At 35.7% G+C, this 13,889-nt stretch overlaps 2 protein-coding genes across 2 annotated transcripts in view; both read left to right on the top strand.

Moving 5' to 3' along the window:
* Positions 1 to 9,059, top strand: part of LOC21407754 (protein HUA2-LIKE 2) — a 19,844-nt gene extending 10,785 nt beyond the window's left edge. The window contains exons 4-17 of the mRNA XM_024161614.1: positions 1 to 272; positions 482 to 959; positions 1,144 to 1,234; positions 1,357 to 1,463; positions 1,668 to 1,849; positions 1,939 to 2,383; positions 2,511 to 2,877; positions 3,000 to 3,179; positions 5,541 to 5,596; positions 5,700 to 5,776; positions 5,920 to 5,981; positions 6,443 to 6,561; positions 8,428 to 8,595; positions 8,704 to 9,059. Of these exons, the coding sequence (XP_024017382.1) occupies positions 1 to 272; positions 482 to 959; positions 1,144 to 1,234; positions 1,357 to 1,463; positions 1,668 to 1,849; positions 1,939 to 2,383; positions 2,511 to 2,877; positions 3,000 to 3,179; positions 5,541 to 5,596; positions 5,700 to 5,776; positions 5,920 to 5,981; positions 6,443 to 6,561; positions 8,428 to 8,595; positions 8,704 to 8,736 (2,637 nt within the window). The 3' untranslated portion in view covers positions 8,737 to 9,059. The remainder of the gene's footprint in view (positions 273 to 481; positions 960 to 1,143; positions 1,235 to 1,356; positions 1,464 to 1,667; positions 1,850 to 1,938; positions 2,384 to 2,510; positions 2,878 to 2,999; positions 3,180 to 5,540; positions 5,597 to 5,699; positions 5,777 to 5,919; positions 5,982 to 6,442; positions 6,562 to 8,427; positions 8,596 to 8,703) is intronic.
* A 3,186-nt stretch (positions 9,060 to 12,245) lies between these two features.
* On the top strand, positions 12,246 to 12,954 carry LOC112090409. The gene has a single exon (XM_024161650.1). It carries the CDS (start codon positions 12,435 to 12,437, stop codon positions 12,594 to 12,596), a length of 162 nt encoding a protein of 53 aa, XP_024017418.1. The 5' UTR covers positions 12,246 to 12,434; the 3' UTR covers positions 12,597 to 12,954.
* The last annotated feature ends 935 nt before the right edge of the window (positions 12,955 to 13,889 follow it).

Here is a 13,889-nt window from a genome sequence, read left to right on the forward strand (position 1 = left end):
TCAGCAGATGACTTGTCGCTTCCAATGGACAAAGGCAATACTGAAACTATTGAATCAACTAATTATACTTCAGATAAGATGAAACACGAATTGGATTCATGCAAATGTACTACAGTGAGTTTGGATAGCGTATCAGATACCCACGATAACGCTGTTAAAGTTTCACCTCAATGTGGTAGTGGTGCGATTCATTTGAATACAGAAAGCACTGTTTGTGAGAATACCAGGTCTTTTGAGCCGCCACTTGCTGATAATAGAGAAGAAAATGACATGTAAGTTGTAACTTTAATTCCGGTTCCATGTGGTCATTTTCCTTGCTATACTTGCATTCGTTTTACCCCTATTTTATTATTATTATTATTATTTGTTTTTCTGTGCCCACAAATTTTTTTTATTATTTGTTTTTTTTTTCTTTGTAACCAGCATTATGTGGTAAAATTTCTCATCTTAATTGTGTTCCTGTCATTTCTTGCTTTATTAGGTCTGATGTTGTGACAGAGGTCATAAACAAACAAAGGGTGGAAGACCCAAGTTCTCTGTCATTTCCAAATGATCACTTGGGTGATGGTTTAGCCATTCATTCAAGTCCATCTCTAACGGATGGGGGCGATTCTCTGGCACAGGCATCTCCACCTAATGCCTCATTAGGCCATGCATCTACGTCAGATAATAGTAGTTTTCGTCAAAATAATAGTAGTTTTCGTCAAAATAATAGTAGTTGTAGTCCTGATGTACATCTACACGACAAGATAACTTTGCATCCTCCTGTTGCTGATGAAGAAGGAAAATTTGAATCAGTGGTGACTCAAAGACCAAAATCTTTGGGCAAGTATGCAGAATTAAATGCTGCGTTGTCCTCCTTTGAGGCAATGCTTGGAACGTTGACAAGAACAAAGGAGAGTATTGGTCGAGCAACACGTGTAGCTATTGACTGTGCAAAGTTTGGTGCATCTTCCAAGGTACAAAAAAGTTGATTCATGTTTCTTTTTGTTTAATTTTACTTCAATAACCTTGGTCACAGTGAGGACTGAACACTGTAAATTTTAGATTCTTGTACTCTTTTCCTGTCACCGCAACCGTCCAATGACACTTGCATAAATTTGTTGTCATCATCATCATCATCGTTATTATTATTTTAATTAGGTTGTAGATGTTCTTGCACGTTGTTTGGAAACTGAGTCAAGCTTACACCGAAGGGTGGACTTGTTCTTTCTCGTGGATTCTATTGTGAAAGGTAATAATGTATATCTATTTCTGAATTTTAAATTATATGTTATTGTCTAAGATATAAAACTGATTTATAGAGATATCTTAATCGTGTATGGATGTGAAAGTTGATATTGATATGAACAATAGGTGATGTCGGTGGTTGGTACCCATCTGCAATCCAAGCAATGCTGCCACGGTTGTTAGCAGCTGCTGCTCCTCCTTCCGTGCATGAAAATCGTCGACAGTGTCTCAAGGCAAGTGAAGGAAACTTGTTTCGTTTTGAACTCATTTAAAATAGTACATGTTCATTTTCTTCATGAGTTTTTGGTAGTCTTGCAATTAAAAGTTGATCTTTGGAGTGCACAATATAACTAAAGTTGTGAGCTGTGTTTAGGTGGGGTTGGGGGTTATTGCCTGTTGTTTTTGGATATAAATCTTTTTTTCTGTCCTTGTTACAGGTTTTGAGGCTTTGGTTAGAAAGGAAGATACTGCCTGAATCCATTATTCGTCGCCATATGCGAGAACTGGATTCCTATGGTGGTTCTTCCGGTGCCTTCTCTAGGCGCTCATTGAGAACTGAGAGGTCTTTCGATGATCCTCTTAGAGAAATGGAGGGTATGCTTGTTGACGAATATGGAAGGTTTGAATTAATTGATCTTGGTTTCCTGCTTTCTTTTGTATAGTTATAGCTTACATTTACTTATTTTTTCTCTCTTTTCCGTGTGGCAGCAATTCAAGTTTTCAGCTTCCAGGATTTTGTATGCCCAGCATGCTCAAGGATGAAGATGAAGGAAGTGATTCTGATGGGGGGAGTTTTGAGGCCGTCACTCCTGAGCATAGTCCTGAAAAACGTGAAGACCACGAACAAACATCTGTTGTTGAAAAGCATCGGCATATTTTGGAAGATGTTGATGGAGAGCTTGAAATGGAAGATGTGGCCCCATCTTGTGAAACAGAATTAACTTCTTCTGGTGCTATAGGAACAGTTGTCGCACAAGTTTCCCAAAGCCAGTTTGAACCAAATATGTCACTGCCTTTTGCGCCTCCACTGCCTCAGGATGTGCCACCATCATCTCCTCCACTTCCATCATCCCCTCCTCCACCACCACCTCCCCCTCCTGCCATGCACCCACCATGTGTTGTGTCCGCTTGTGCAAACGGCGTAGAAGCACATGTTTGTCCATAGACTTTTTACTGTTTCTACTTATTCTTAATGTTTTCTAATTCAAAGATGGGTTTTGATGGAACTAGAAGTGAAATTCATTATAATTTTGTTTCTTTCAATTTGGTTATGGTTGCAGAATATGCAGGACACCATGGTCCAGCCTGTTGCCCAGCAGTCAAATGCACCCAGAATCAACCACTATCCATCTTCTGAATGTAGAGATCATCAAAGGCAGATGCCTGAGTCTTACCCGGGTCCCAATTTTCACAACAAAGGCTACCCTTTACGGCCACCTCATCCCCCACCATCAAATCAGTTTTCTTATGTTCGAGAAGAACAGTTTAAGCCTCGTAGGGAGGGTGCCCCACCTCCTCCCTACTCCAATAGACACCACTTTGTGCAGAACTGGGACCGAGAAAACTTTTACAATAATCACGAGAGAATGAAACAAGCTCCACATGAGCATCACGATGGCTGGAGGTTCCCTCCACATTCTTTTTCTGGTAAGCTTTATTAAAAACATTTATTTTGAGACAGAGATGAGCCTCTTGGATGTTGGATTATTTGCTACTGTATTTTATCTCTGCTGACATCTATGCGTTTATTATTTGTTTTCCTGCCTTAGGTCCTCCCTATCCTGGCAAAGGGAAATCTTATGGACCTGTTCCATTTGTTGGCCCTCCGTCTGAACAAACAAGGTTACCTGATCAAGGTTGGAGATTTCCTCCACGCTCAATGAGCCATAGGAATTCCGTCCCTTTTAGACCACCACCTCTTGAAGGTCCTATACCTGTCTCAAGCAGAGGTGTTTTTACTTTCTGCTTTTAATTTAGTCTTACTATTTCAATTCGAATAAGTAGTTATAATAGATCAAGTGTTATCTTGTTGCGTACTTAGATTGTTAATTAGTAACAATTGGACGTAGAATCTGATGTTGCCTCCTTTCTTTCATTAGCTAATTTAATAAGAGGTTGTGGACTTACGTTTTCCATTTCAGGTCCAGGCTTTTGGCGGCCTAGATGAACAATTATAGTAGCTCATCACTTTCCGGTAGGTTATGGACATAATAACATCTCTTGTTTTTAAGTTCATGGTTTCTTTTATTCAAATCCTCTTGATAATTGAATACTATGCCACAATTTGACAGGTATCACGGTCTCACGGACCCATTTTTGATCTGGCTTCTGCTGCTAGTCAAGGAGTAGTTGGTTATGTTTTCATCCGAGCCATTGTCTTTTATGCTGCGTGGCGCGGGTGTTCACTAAGAGTATTGAGGGCTTGGCGGAGAAGTCCGACTCATTAACATGTCGGAGTTGTACATATGTATTTCAGTCGTGTTTTCTGCAAAAGCAGGAGCAGGAAGCCGGTTATTGTAGAGATGGTTGAGGGCTCTGACTAACTCTAGACTGCCATGTATAATTTTTCTTTCAATTTTACTATAATTTATTTGGAAGCCCGCCGTTGGAATCCTGGGTACATTACTGTATATGGTGAAATTTGTTGAAACTTGTAGAGAATTTGCCAAAAATGGCCTACCTTTAAACGTGCCAAAATATTGATCGTGTCTAACTTACAGAATCGACGACTGCTTCCTTAAATTAATTTCAGATTTGGATTGAAAGCCGTAATTTTTTGTGATATGAATAGTAAAGATTATGCTTGATTTTGTGGGCCCTTTAAAGGGTGCTAGAGAAGATATTTTTCATCATTTTATAAAATGCTCAGTAGGAATTTATTCTACCTAAAAATGATTTGGTGCTTCTGTTAATTCTGGTATGGGATTTTTTATGAATTGTGATCGCCAAGGGAAAACTCTGACTGTGTAAAGCCACCTTGAGTCCCTGAGAAAATGGATCACTGCTTGCCGAGTTAGATAGGGAGTTTGATTTTCAGTTCTGTTCATGAATATCAATGTGAATTAACCCGTTTGGTTCGTTAATTTGAGTTTTTAATTTGAGTTGAGATTTTGAGAATTTTTTGGCCTGTTCGGTTTGCTAATTCGAGTTGAGATGTGATGTTGTGTGAGTTTTTTATTGTAGCAAAAAAGTTAGATGTGATTATTTTTGAGAGTTTTTTACTGTAATAAAATTTGAATCAGCGAAAAAAATTAAGTCAACTGTAACAAAATTCAAATTTTAAATTTAAATTAGTGAAAAGAACGGGTTGACAAAAATACTGAGTTGTGAATTCTGATAATGATTGGTAATCAGACTTGAACCAGGGGGAAGCTAATCATCATGTTGGAGAGCCACCGGAAAATGTTGTATAAATATTGAATAAAATTGGGATTTAAGACGTGGATGACAGTCGTCATAATGTGTTCCCTTCCAACAACATTAATACGGTCGTTGGCAAGTGGAATGACTGAGCATCTCATCATGTGATACTTCATTATTCTCCACCTGCCGCCCTAGCATTCCAAGAGTATGCCATGCTTCTTACTCTTGGTTTCGAAACCTGTTTGACTTTTTTCTAAATTGTTGAATACATTAAATTAAAAAAAATATATAAAATAGATAAATTTTAATATAAATATAACGGTTTGAAAAGTGAAAGACAGTTTGTAGTCTATTTTTATACTTAAAAAAAAAAATCTTTTTTTTGTTTTTTGTTTTTGTTGTTATTTAACCCCATGCAAATCAGATACTTTACAACCTCAGAATTCCACCAAGTTCTGTTATGAAAAACCAAGAGTTACCATAACGTATTCATATCGTGGAATAAACAATAAATTAAGAATAAATATTGTACGAACAAGTAATTTCAGAAAACTTTATCTTCTTTTTGTCAATACAATATAAAAATCTGTTATAACTATAGATGTAATAGCGGTGAACGTGGATTTTAGCGACTTGACGAATGTGAAAGGTTGACCGACTTAGCGAAACGAAATGAAAAACGACGAAAGGAATTGCATAAAAATAGAGCACAGACAGCTATAATGCCGGACCCCACAATCATAAAATGGTCTCGATTCTCATCGGCATCATCATCATTTGTCATCATCATAATCCAAGCCTATCACAGGGCGACACAACTTTGAACGGCCAGCCCCCCAAAAAGCCGATAATAATTCAAAAATCACAAACCCATTATTTATCTGTTTATTTTTTTTCTTTTTTTAAAAAAATTATTAAAAATCTTCTGCTTTTCGTCGAGCGTTAAGAGATGGGTGCTTCTCAATCCGTATCTGAAAAATCCATCCACGAATTCACAGTCAAGGTGATCCTAAAGTTCTGTTTTTTTTTTTCCCGGGAAAATCAAGCTTTTTCCTGAGAAACTGTCGGAAAATCTTGAACTGGTTTTTTCTTTTTTGGTGGTGTAGGACGCCAGAGGCAAGGACGTTGACCTTAGCAGCTACAAAGGGAAAGTCCTTCTCGTCGTTAACGTCGCTTCCAAATGGTTCTCGCTCTATCTTTGTTATTCTTTTTATTTTATTTAAATAATTACAATAATTTCCTTTTTCCATAGATTCTGGGAATCTGAAATCTGAATTTTAACAATTCATGATTTTTTTTCCCCCCCACTTTTTGCTGTTTACGCAGTAGCTATACGGATTCGAATTATACTCAACTGACTGAGCTTTACAATAAATACAAGGACAAAGGTCTGGTCTTTCCATTTTTTCCCTTTTAGAATCTACGTTAGTATGAAAATTCGTATATACTATATAGATACGTTTTATACGTGTATTAAAACAACCGAACTGTAATTAATTTTTCAGGATTTTCCTCTTACATGTCTAACTTCGTTTTCCTTAATAAACTACTTTTGGTTCCCCTCCACCCTTCTTTTGTAATGGTATTTGGTACTTTATCATATAGAAGTTGAAAAATTAGAGGTTATATTAAACTTTTTGGATCGGAGGTCTCGTCAATTTTGGGTAAATATGTGATTATACTTTAAGAATTCTAAATATGATCTTGAGATTATTATTATTACTATCTTTTTGACATTAAAAAGCTTTGGATCAAAGGTCTTATGGTTATTAGGTAAATGTTGATTATGCATTAGGAATTGCAATTTGTTGTTTATGAACTGCTTGGGGCTTTGATTTGATTATTACAGGTTTGGAGATATTGGCATTTCCGTGCAATCAGTTCTTAAAGCAGGAGCCTGGGACGAGCGAGGAGGCGGAGAAATTCGCATGCACTAGATACAAAGCTGAATATCCGATCTTCCAAAAGGTGATTGAATACTTTGTGATCTAATTTTACATTGGATTAGAGTTATATTATTATGTGTTCTAGAGACTATGCCAATTGCTGTAGATCGACAAAAGCGATGTGAAATTCCTACTTATTGTTGTATTTTTTGATAGGCATTTAAGGTTTTAATTAATTTAGATTTTAACAGTCAAAGATGTTTCTTCACACTGGGGTTGGCGTTTAGCTTGGGGATGATGACTGTAGAGGAAACAGTTTAGTGTTGCGACTTTCATGGGGATCGAGCTTTTTTGTAGCTTTGACAATGAAAACGTTATAGTTTCTAGTTTATTCTCTGGAACTAACTTTTTCTAAATTAAGTTGGGGATGGAATTTATGGAGTTACAGATGTTTTTAAGATAAAGTAACAATTATGACCTACATAGTCGACTCATAATTTTCTTCCATATAAGGTATCAATTTCTGTTTCACATAGACGTAACAGCTGAAACGCTTAGAGAGTGATGGTACATCTTTTCTATTGATCACAGTGAGTACATAATACATATATACAAAATACACGAGTGTGAATACAATGAATTGGTAAGATACTTATTCTAATCAAATCATCTTAAATCAACGAATTGAGAAAATACAAATCACGTATAAATGGAAAACCCATCACGGTTCCTTAATACTATGTTGTGGCGGGCTGCTTGGCCTGGTCTATGTCTCTTTGATTTTCTCAGCAAAGGAAAAAAAAATGTCTCCGCGATTTCAGTATTCTTCACCCTGTTTCCATGAGATGAGGAGGTTCTCATGTTCCTCCTGTTTAGGATGATTAATTGGCAAGTTTGTGCAAGCCTCCTGGCTTTCATTTGCTGGCACTTTTTTTTCTTTAAACCAAGTTCATGATCTTTATTTCTTAACGACTGATTGACATTTGTCGAAAACGAGCCTAATGTCTTGATACGATCTGATCCTAATGAAATTCAGGTTGCTTGGTCTTCACAAATCATATTTAGGCCTAGTCACTGTTCTGTGTTCTTTAATATTCCAAACTTCTAGATACTACAGTTTTTTCAACTGTACAAGATTTTTTGGGAACTCTAAAAATGTATGTGATATGATATTTGTGGTTTCTTTTTTTTTTTTTTACCTGTTAAATATTTTTTGGGAACTCTGATGATGTATGTGATATGATATTCCTCAAACATAGACAAATCGGTCCAACAAAAATAAAGTAGTGGGTTCCCCTCGACACCAGAAATGATGTGAAATCGTGAAGTTGTTTCAGATATTTCTTTCTTTTGTTGTCATTTTGTTAATTCTCTCTTGCCCACGTTTTTCTTAGTTCCAGAGGGTGAAGGAGCTGGAGTTGGAAGTTGGTCTTTTGTGAATGAAGCCAAAAACAAAAATGATGGATGGCTAGGAAGATATTTTCTTTTCCTTTTTCATTGGGTGCCTAAATAACTTTCTTTTCTCTTTGACACCCAAAACCAGTAACTCTCAAGACGATTGAAACCAGTCCTCACTAGAAACCATGAAAGAAGAAAAGAAATTTCAAAATCATTTCACTGAAGAATTTCAACATCATATGCACTGCTGAGTCCACTCTAGCGCACCAACATGCTAAAGCATTCTAGTTTTGTCTAAATTTTTTATAACTTTGTTTGTCTTGTGTTGATGTTAATAGTTTCAGTTTCTCTTTAAAATATTCTGCGTCCAACTTAAATGTGACACAAAGGAAGGAAGGGTTTTGGTTGTGCATAAAGCAAAATGACAATCTACCAATGCTATTACTTGATAACTCACCCATCTTTTAGATAAATTTAATTACATTGCAAGTTGAAGTTTGCCTAGAACTTGACTTGTTAACTTGACATCTCCACACTTCTTTTGTGCTAGGTGAGAGTCAATGGGACCGACACAGCACCTGTATACAAATTTCTCAAAGCGAGTAAAACTGGATTTCTGGGATCTAGGATAAAGTGGAATTTCACCAAGTTCTTGGTTGACAAGGATGGCCAAGTCATCGAGCGCTATGGCACGGGCACTGCTCCTTTGGCCATCGAGGTTCTCTCTCTCGTTCTCTCACTTTCACGCGCACGGCACATACACTCTTCATTCAGAGTACTTATATTATTTTGTTCTTGCTTCTCTATTTTGGTATCTTTGACTCAGGCCGACATTAAGAAGGCATTGGGAGAAGCGTGAGATCTCTCCTTCCCAGTTCAGATTGTACCATAATATTATCCGTCCTAGTGTGGAAGGCCAAAACTTCTAGAGTTTATGAAGTGATTAGTGCCTATGTTCGCTGCTGCTGTTTGATTTTCCCACTTTTTACATCTTTTTAAGACCTGTACCCACTTGTAATATTCTTTTCTCTTCCTTTTGACTTCATTACTACCACCATGTCCAATATTCGTTCTGTTGATAAGTCTGATGTACTGTGTAATCTCTGTTCTCTGAAACACTTTTAAAGTCAAAATAAGACTCTGTATCCATTGTGTATATTATAGCTTCGTTGACTTCGGAAATTCAAATTTTCAATTCGAGTTGAGATGTGATATTTTTTTAAAATTTTTTACTGTAGCAGAAAAAGTTAGATGTGACATTTTCTGAGAGTTTTTTATTGAAAAAATTAAAAATTGAAAACTCAAATCGGTTAAATGAACGAGATTGAGAAGTGTAGTTTGCTTCTCTAATTATGTTATTATTATTTTTTTTTTCTACACCACTATTTCCCTTCTTTTTAGCTAATAAATAAAACCGACCATAAAAGTTGGTACTCCCGACAGCTTGGATTTTCATTTATAACTGAATCAAAAAGTTGCAGAAACCAAACATTCTCATCTTTGAAAATTCTGGCTAGCACCCATGTGATGCACATTTCTCACCACCCAAGAAATGTACGGGAGGACAATAATTTAAAATATATTAAGTCCTGTTAGTGCAGCCAAGTTCAGCTTCACATTTCCGCGACAAGACTCCCTAATTATCTGACACGGTTGACACAGTTTACACCTTATCCTTTAGATTTTGTTTCCTCAGCTTCGGATAAGCTTAATGGGCCCATTTCCCTGCTGGTCTTGACTACAACAATTGGGTGTTGTTTCCCACGTGGGCCGGACCCATAAGAAAACAGAATCTTTTTATTATTACTACCCGAAAAAAGGACCCATGGATGACGACCCAGGACAACACGTGTGGTGATCCAAACCCACTAATTTTGCAAAAGGGTGGGCCCAAATGTCTAGTCTTGGGGTCACAATAACAAGCCTGGTTGAATTGTTAGGTTGTTGTTGAAGGCGAGGTGTCAAGGCTTGTGTTTGCCTAGAAAGAAGAAACTCTCAAAACGTTTTTATGTGAGTTGTTCACGAGAAAAAAAGGAAGATAAGAAGAATTGATTTTTGTTTGCTTTGTTAACAATTGACTTTGAACTGGATTAGTCACGACCGGCAATGATAAGTGGCCGGCATAAGTTAAAGTCGAAATGTTTTTTTAATTGGTTTTGGACAAAGCTTGGATTGAACTTGGGCTAGAGCTAGACACAGTGCACGTGATGGTTTGGTGGCCTTTTTCATGGTTATGGAGCCTTTTGTCTTCATTGCTATACATGTGGGCTCCCCTCATTACTCATGCCAAGTTTATCATGTTGGAGATGTCAACATTATTCTTCTTTGGTCTATGAATAGCCAACATGGTTTTAATATGTGAAAACAATTGAAGTTATGCCTCTTAATTGCCTAATATGTGGTTGATTAGCTATTCACGTGTTGGGATAATGTGGTTTTGGAGTTCAAATTTAAGGGTGGTTATATAATAAATTTTCGGTGCCTGCCCAATTTTTTTTGTGGGAAAGTTTCCTTTGAACCCCTTTTTAGAGTTTATATTATATGGCATTAACACCCTTTTAGGATTGGTATAAATGATAATTAAGAAGGTCTTTAAAAGTGCTTATTTTGTGGCAAAGTTTTGGCCGTGTTGGGAATGGATTCCGTTTTTATTTTTCACGTTTTTTGATAAAGAAAAAATAAAAACGTTTTCAAAATGACATTTGACGCAATAAAGACAAAAAACAGAAATGAAAATGATTTTTTAATTTAGTGTAAAATGAAAGAGAAATGAAAAATAACTTTTAGTCACTTTTTCATTTTTTATTTTTATTTTCTCCTCTGTCGAGCAGAGAGATAGATATATATTAATGGGTTTTTTTACACTGAAAATAATATCTTGATAAAACTACCAAATGTATTTTTAAAAATGATTTATATTTGAGATTGAAAACATTTTTATTTTTATTTTCATACAAAAAAATAAAATCATTTTAAAACGAGTTCTAAACGCGCTCTTTGTGTCTAGACTCTAGATTGACCATGATTTGCCCTTATAGAAATGCTTTAAACCTTTTTTTTAATGCATAAAATTAATTTATAATATCTATTTGAATAGTTGGCCCTTTTTGTCTCTGGTTTTTTAATCCGAGCTTATCCCTGTCTTTATTTGCTTGGAGTTTGGACTGCATTTTTTTTCCCATTCTCTCTTATTTTAATTGCCGGTCAGCTGGAGTTGTTGAATTTCTAAAAGTTTGTGGATTTTGCTTAAATCATATTTTTTATTTTGCAATTCCTTTTTGGGGTTTCACTAATATAAACATGTTTTAAATGATATGCAACAGCGGTCTGTCATTGTTCTTATAGCTTATATTATGAATGAAATACAAAACTTTGATTGATCAATTATTATGATAATGCAAATTAGTTAATATATAACTAATCATCCTGGCCAACACATCCATAGGAAGATAATAAGAAAATGTGAGATGACATCATCATAACCAATTATGGATATTACCTTACTTAGTGGCTATAACAAGTGTCTAATAGCCATTTCATGATACATAACATTTCAATAAATTAACCAACTCAACTACTTGTGTCTTGTACCTTTCTTGGCCCTTGTGTTCTTTATCTCTCATCCCCAACTCATTTTGACTTTTGGGTAACTAACCAATTTTGAAAAACCATATATACCGATTATTGCTAATCAAACTAAGGTAAATGATAGTTATACATACCCTAATAATGATCATCAAATTTGTAATTATGCTAATGCATTCATTAGTAGAATATGAGCATACGTAAATGAGCAAGAATTAAAGGTGAGGCATCACATCATGTACATAAATGATCCTTCAGATTGCTTACCTGCCCAGATTCCTATTGTAACAAATTCGGCCTACAAAGCATGGATGTAGAAGATAGCAAATGAAAGAGATTTTTTTTCCCTTCTCACAACAGAAACTGAAAAATTATTCCTTATTCTCTCTTTAATTAATATATTCATTACATATGTCCCAACACCATCTGCATGCATGAACGTAATCATCACCGCATATATCAACAAAATACACATGTCTGAATCTGATCATGTGTCTGCCGATCCATCATTGTTTTCAATTTTCCATGTAAATAAAAAAGGACAACATATATAGATAATAAAGCTATATATACGCGTATATATGCATGCATATATCTAGATATGGAAGACAAGGTGACCCTGCAGAGGGTAGAGTTGCTGAGAGGTCCTTATCAAAGGGGTGTGGCAAAGGGGGACAACCCAATAGGTCTGCTTTGTCACTTAACTAAAACAGTGGGGTCTTCTCCAAATGGCCAACCTTTGTCAACCACCACAACATTTCTCCTCACATATCTCTACTCATCATCCCTTCCCTCTATTTAAGATCCCATTTGGAGACCATTTTTCAAAGCCAAAAACACACACCAAAGTTACACACACACACACACACACATATATATATATATATATATCAAATTGTATCAAGTTAAAGTAGTATTGAACATCATCCAAATTTCAAACCAAGAAGTCCAGTTATTTTCTTCATTAATTTCATGTGCAAAGATCAAATGGCAGCTGCAAACACTTTCTCAACAAGGAGTAGTTCGAAGCAGGTCCGGGCATGGCCAAGATGCTCAAAGCAGATAAGAGAGCAGAGGGCAAGGCTTTACATAATATGGAGGTGTACTGTGCTTCTCCTTTGTTGGCATGATTGATCAGCTCACTCATGATCACCATCAGTTGAGATGATCATCCAAGATGTGATTTTGCTCAGATCAAGCTTTTGGCTGAAGGATTTTGTTTGTGGGGTCCAAAATTGTTGCTGATCATCAAATTGCAGCATTAATGGGTGTCCCTGGGAGTTGTGGTTAAGAGTAGAGTTAAAGCTTTAGTGACTGTAGTATTTTTTTTGTTTTTTTTTGTTTTTTTGGTTTATTAGAAGATAGAAAAAAAAAAAGGCATGAAGCAGATGTACATTTACCATATAAACAAATCTGATATTGATAATATCACTCTTTTTTCTCAAAAAGTGTTTGGTATGGATCCATTTTATAACTTTGATGCATTTTACATGCTATAGTTAGTTCCATACCATATGCATCTCTTTAAGCGGCAATCCACATTCCTAAAGAATTCACTCTCTAAAATAAGCAATTTAGTATTTTCCCCTTCAAAGGTATGTATGTAAAACATGGTACTAAATTTTCTTTTGCTTAGCTGAGCACATTTTCAACAAAATAATAATGATGTAGCAGTGTTAATCGTTGCTTGTGATCAAGGACAAGAACACAATTGAGTTTTAGCAGTTTTTATTAGTTCATTTGTTTTTCTTCTGTTTCTTTTTTATTCACGTGTACCCTTCTTTGTGGGGTCCATTCAAATGGTTTAGTGAATCAATTTCTTGATTTAGAGTTATCCGCCTGTGTGTGGCTTTTTGTAAAGCATCTTATCAATCTAATTGACTGAATCAGGTTCTTGTAGCACCAAAAAAATAACAATAAAAAAAAAAACCAGAAAAAAGCTGAATCGGGTCCGCAAACAAGGAGATTATGGGACTAAAAGAGCCACCACGTATGGGAGGTGGCTGAAAGGTAACTCCCCATTCTGTCACGTGTAAACTAGTCTCATTTCTGCTTCAAGCTTTTGATTTAGGGTAATTGACTACCTGACGTGAATTGCGTTTTTAGCTTCTAGTCGTTTGGATAGCTTGGTTTTCCAAATAAAAAGATTTTGATCGGGGAACTTCTCCGGTAAGTCGGTCCATCAGTAGGCTCTATTTCTGACTATTAAATCTGATCAAAATCATATTAGATTAAAAAAATATACATAATAGATAATTTTTTTATACAGATTTAACGATTAAAAAATAAAAAATTACTGATAATTTATTTTTTTTAGTCCTATAAAAAAAACTCCATTTTAATTAACCAGATCTTTTTTCTTTGGGAAGGGAGGAAATCATGGTCTGGCCTTTGGAAAAAAAAAAAATAAAATAAAAAAAATATATA

Source organism: Morus notabilis, unplaced genomic scaffold (assembly GCF_000414095.1).
Source record: "Morus notabilis unplaced genomic scaffold, ASM41409v2 Scaffold137, whole genome shotgun sequence".
NCBI lineage: Eukaryota > Viridiplantae > Streptophyta > Magnoliopsida > Rosales > Moraceae > Morus > Morus notabilis.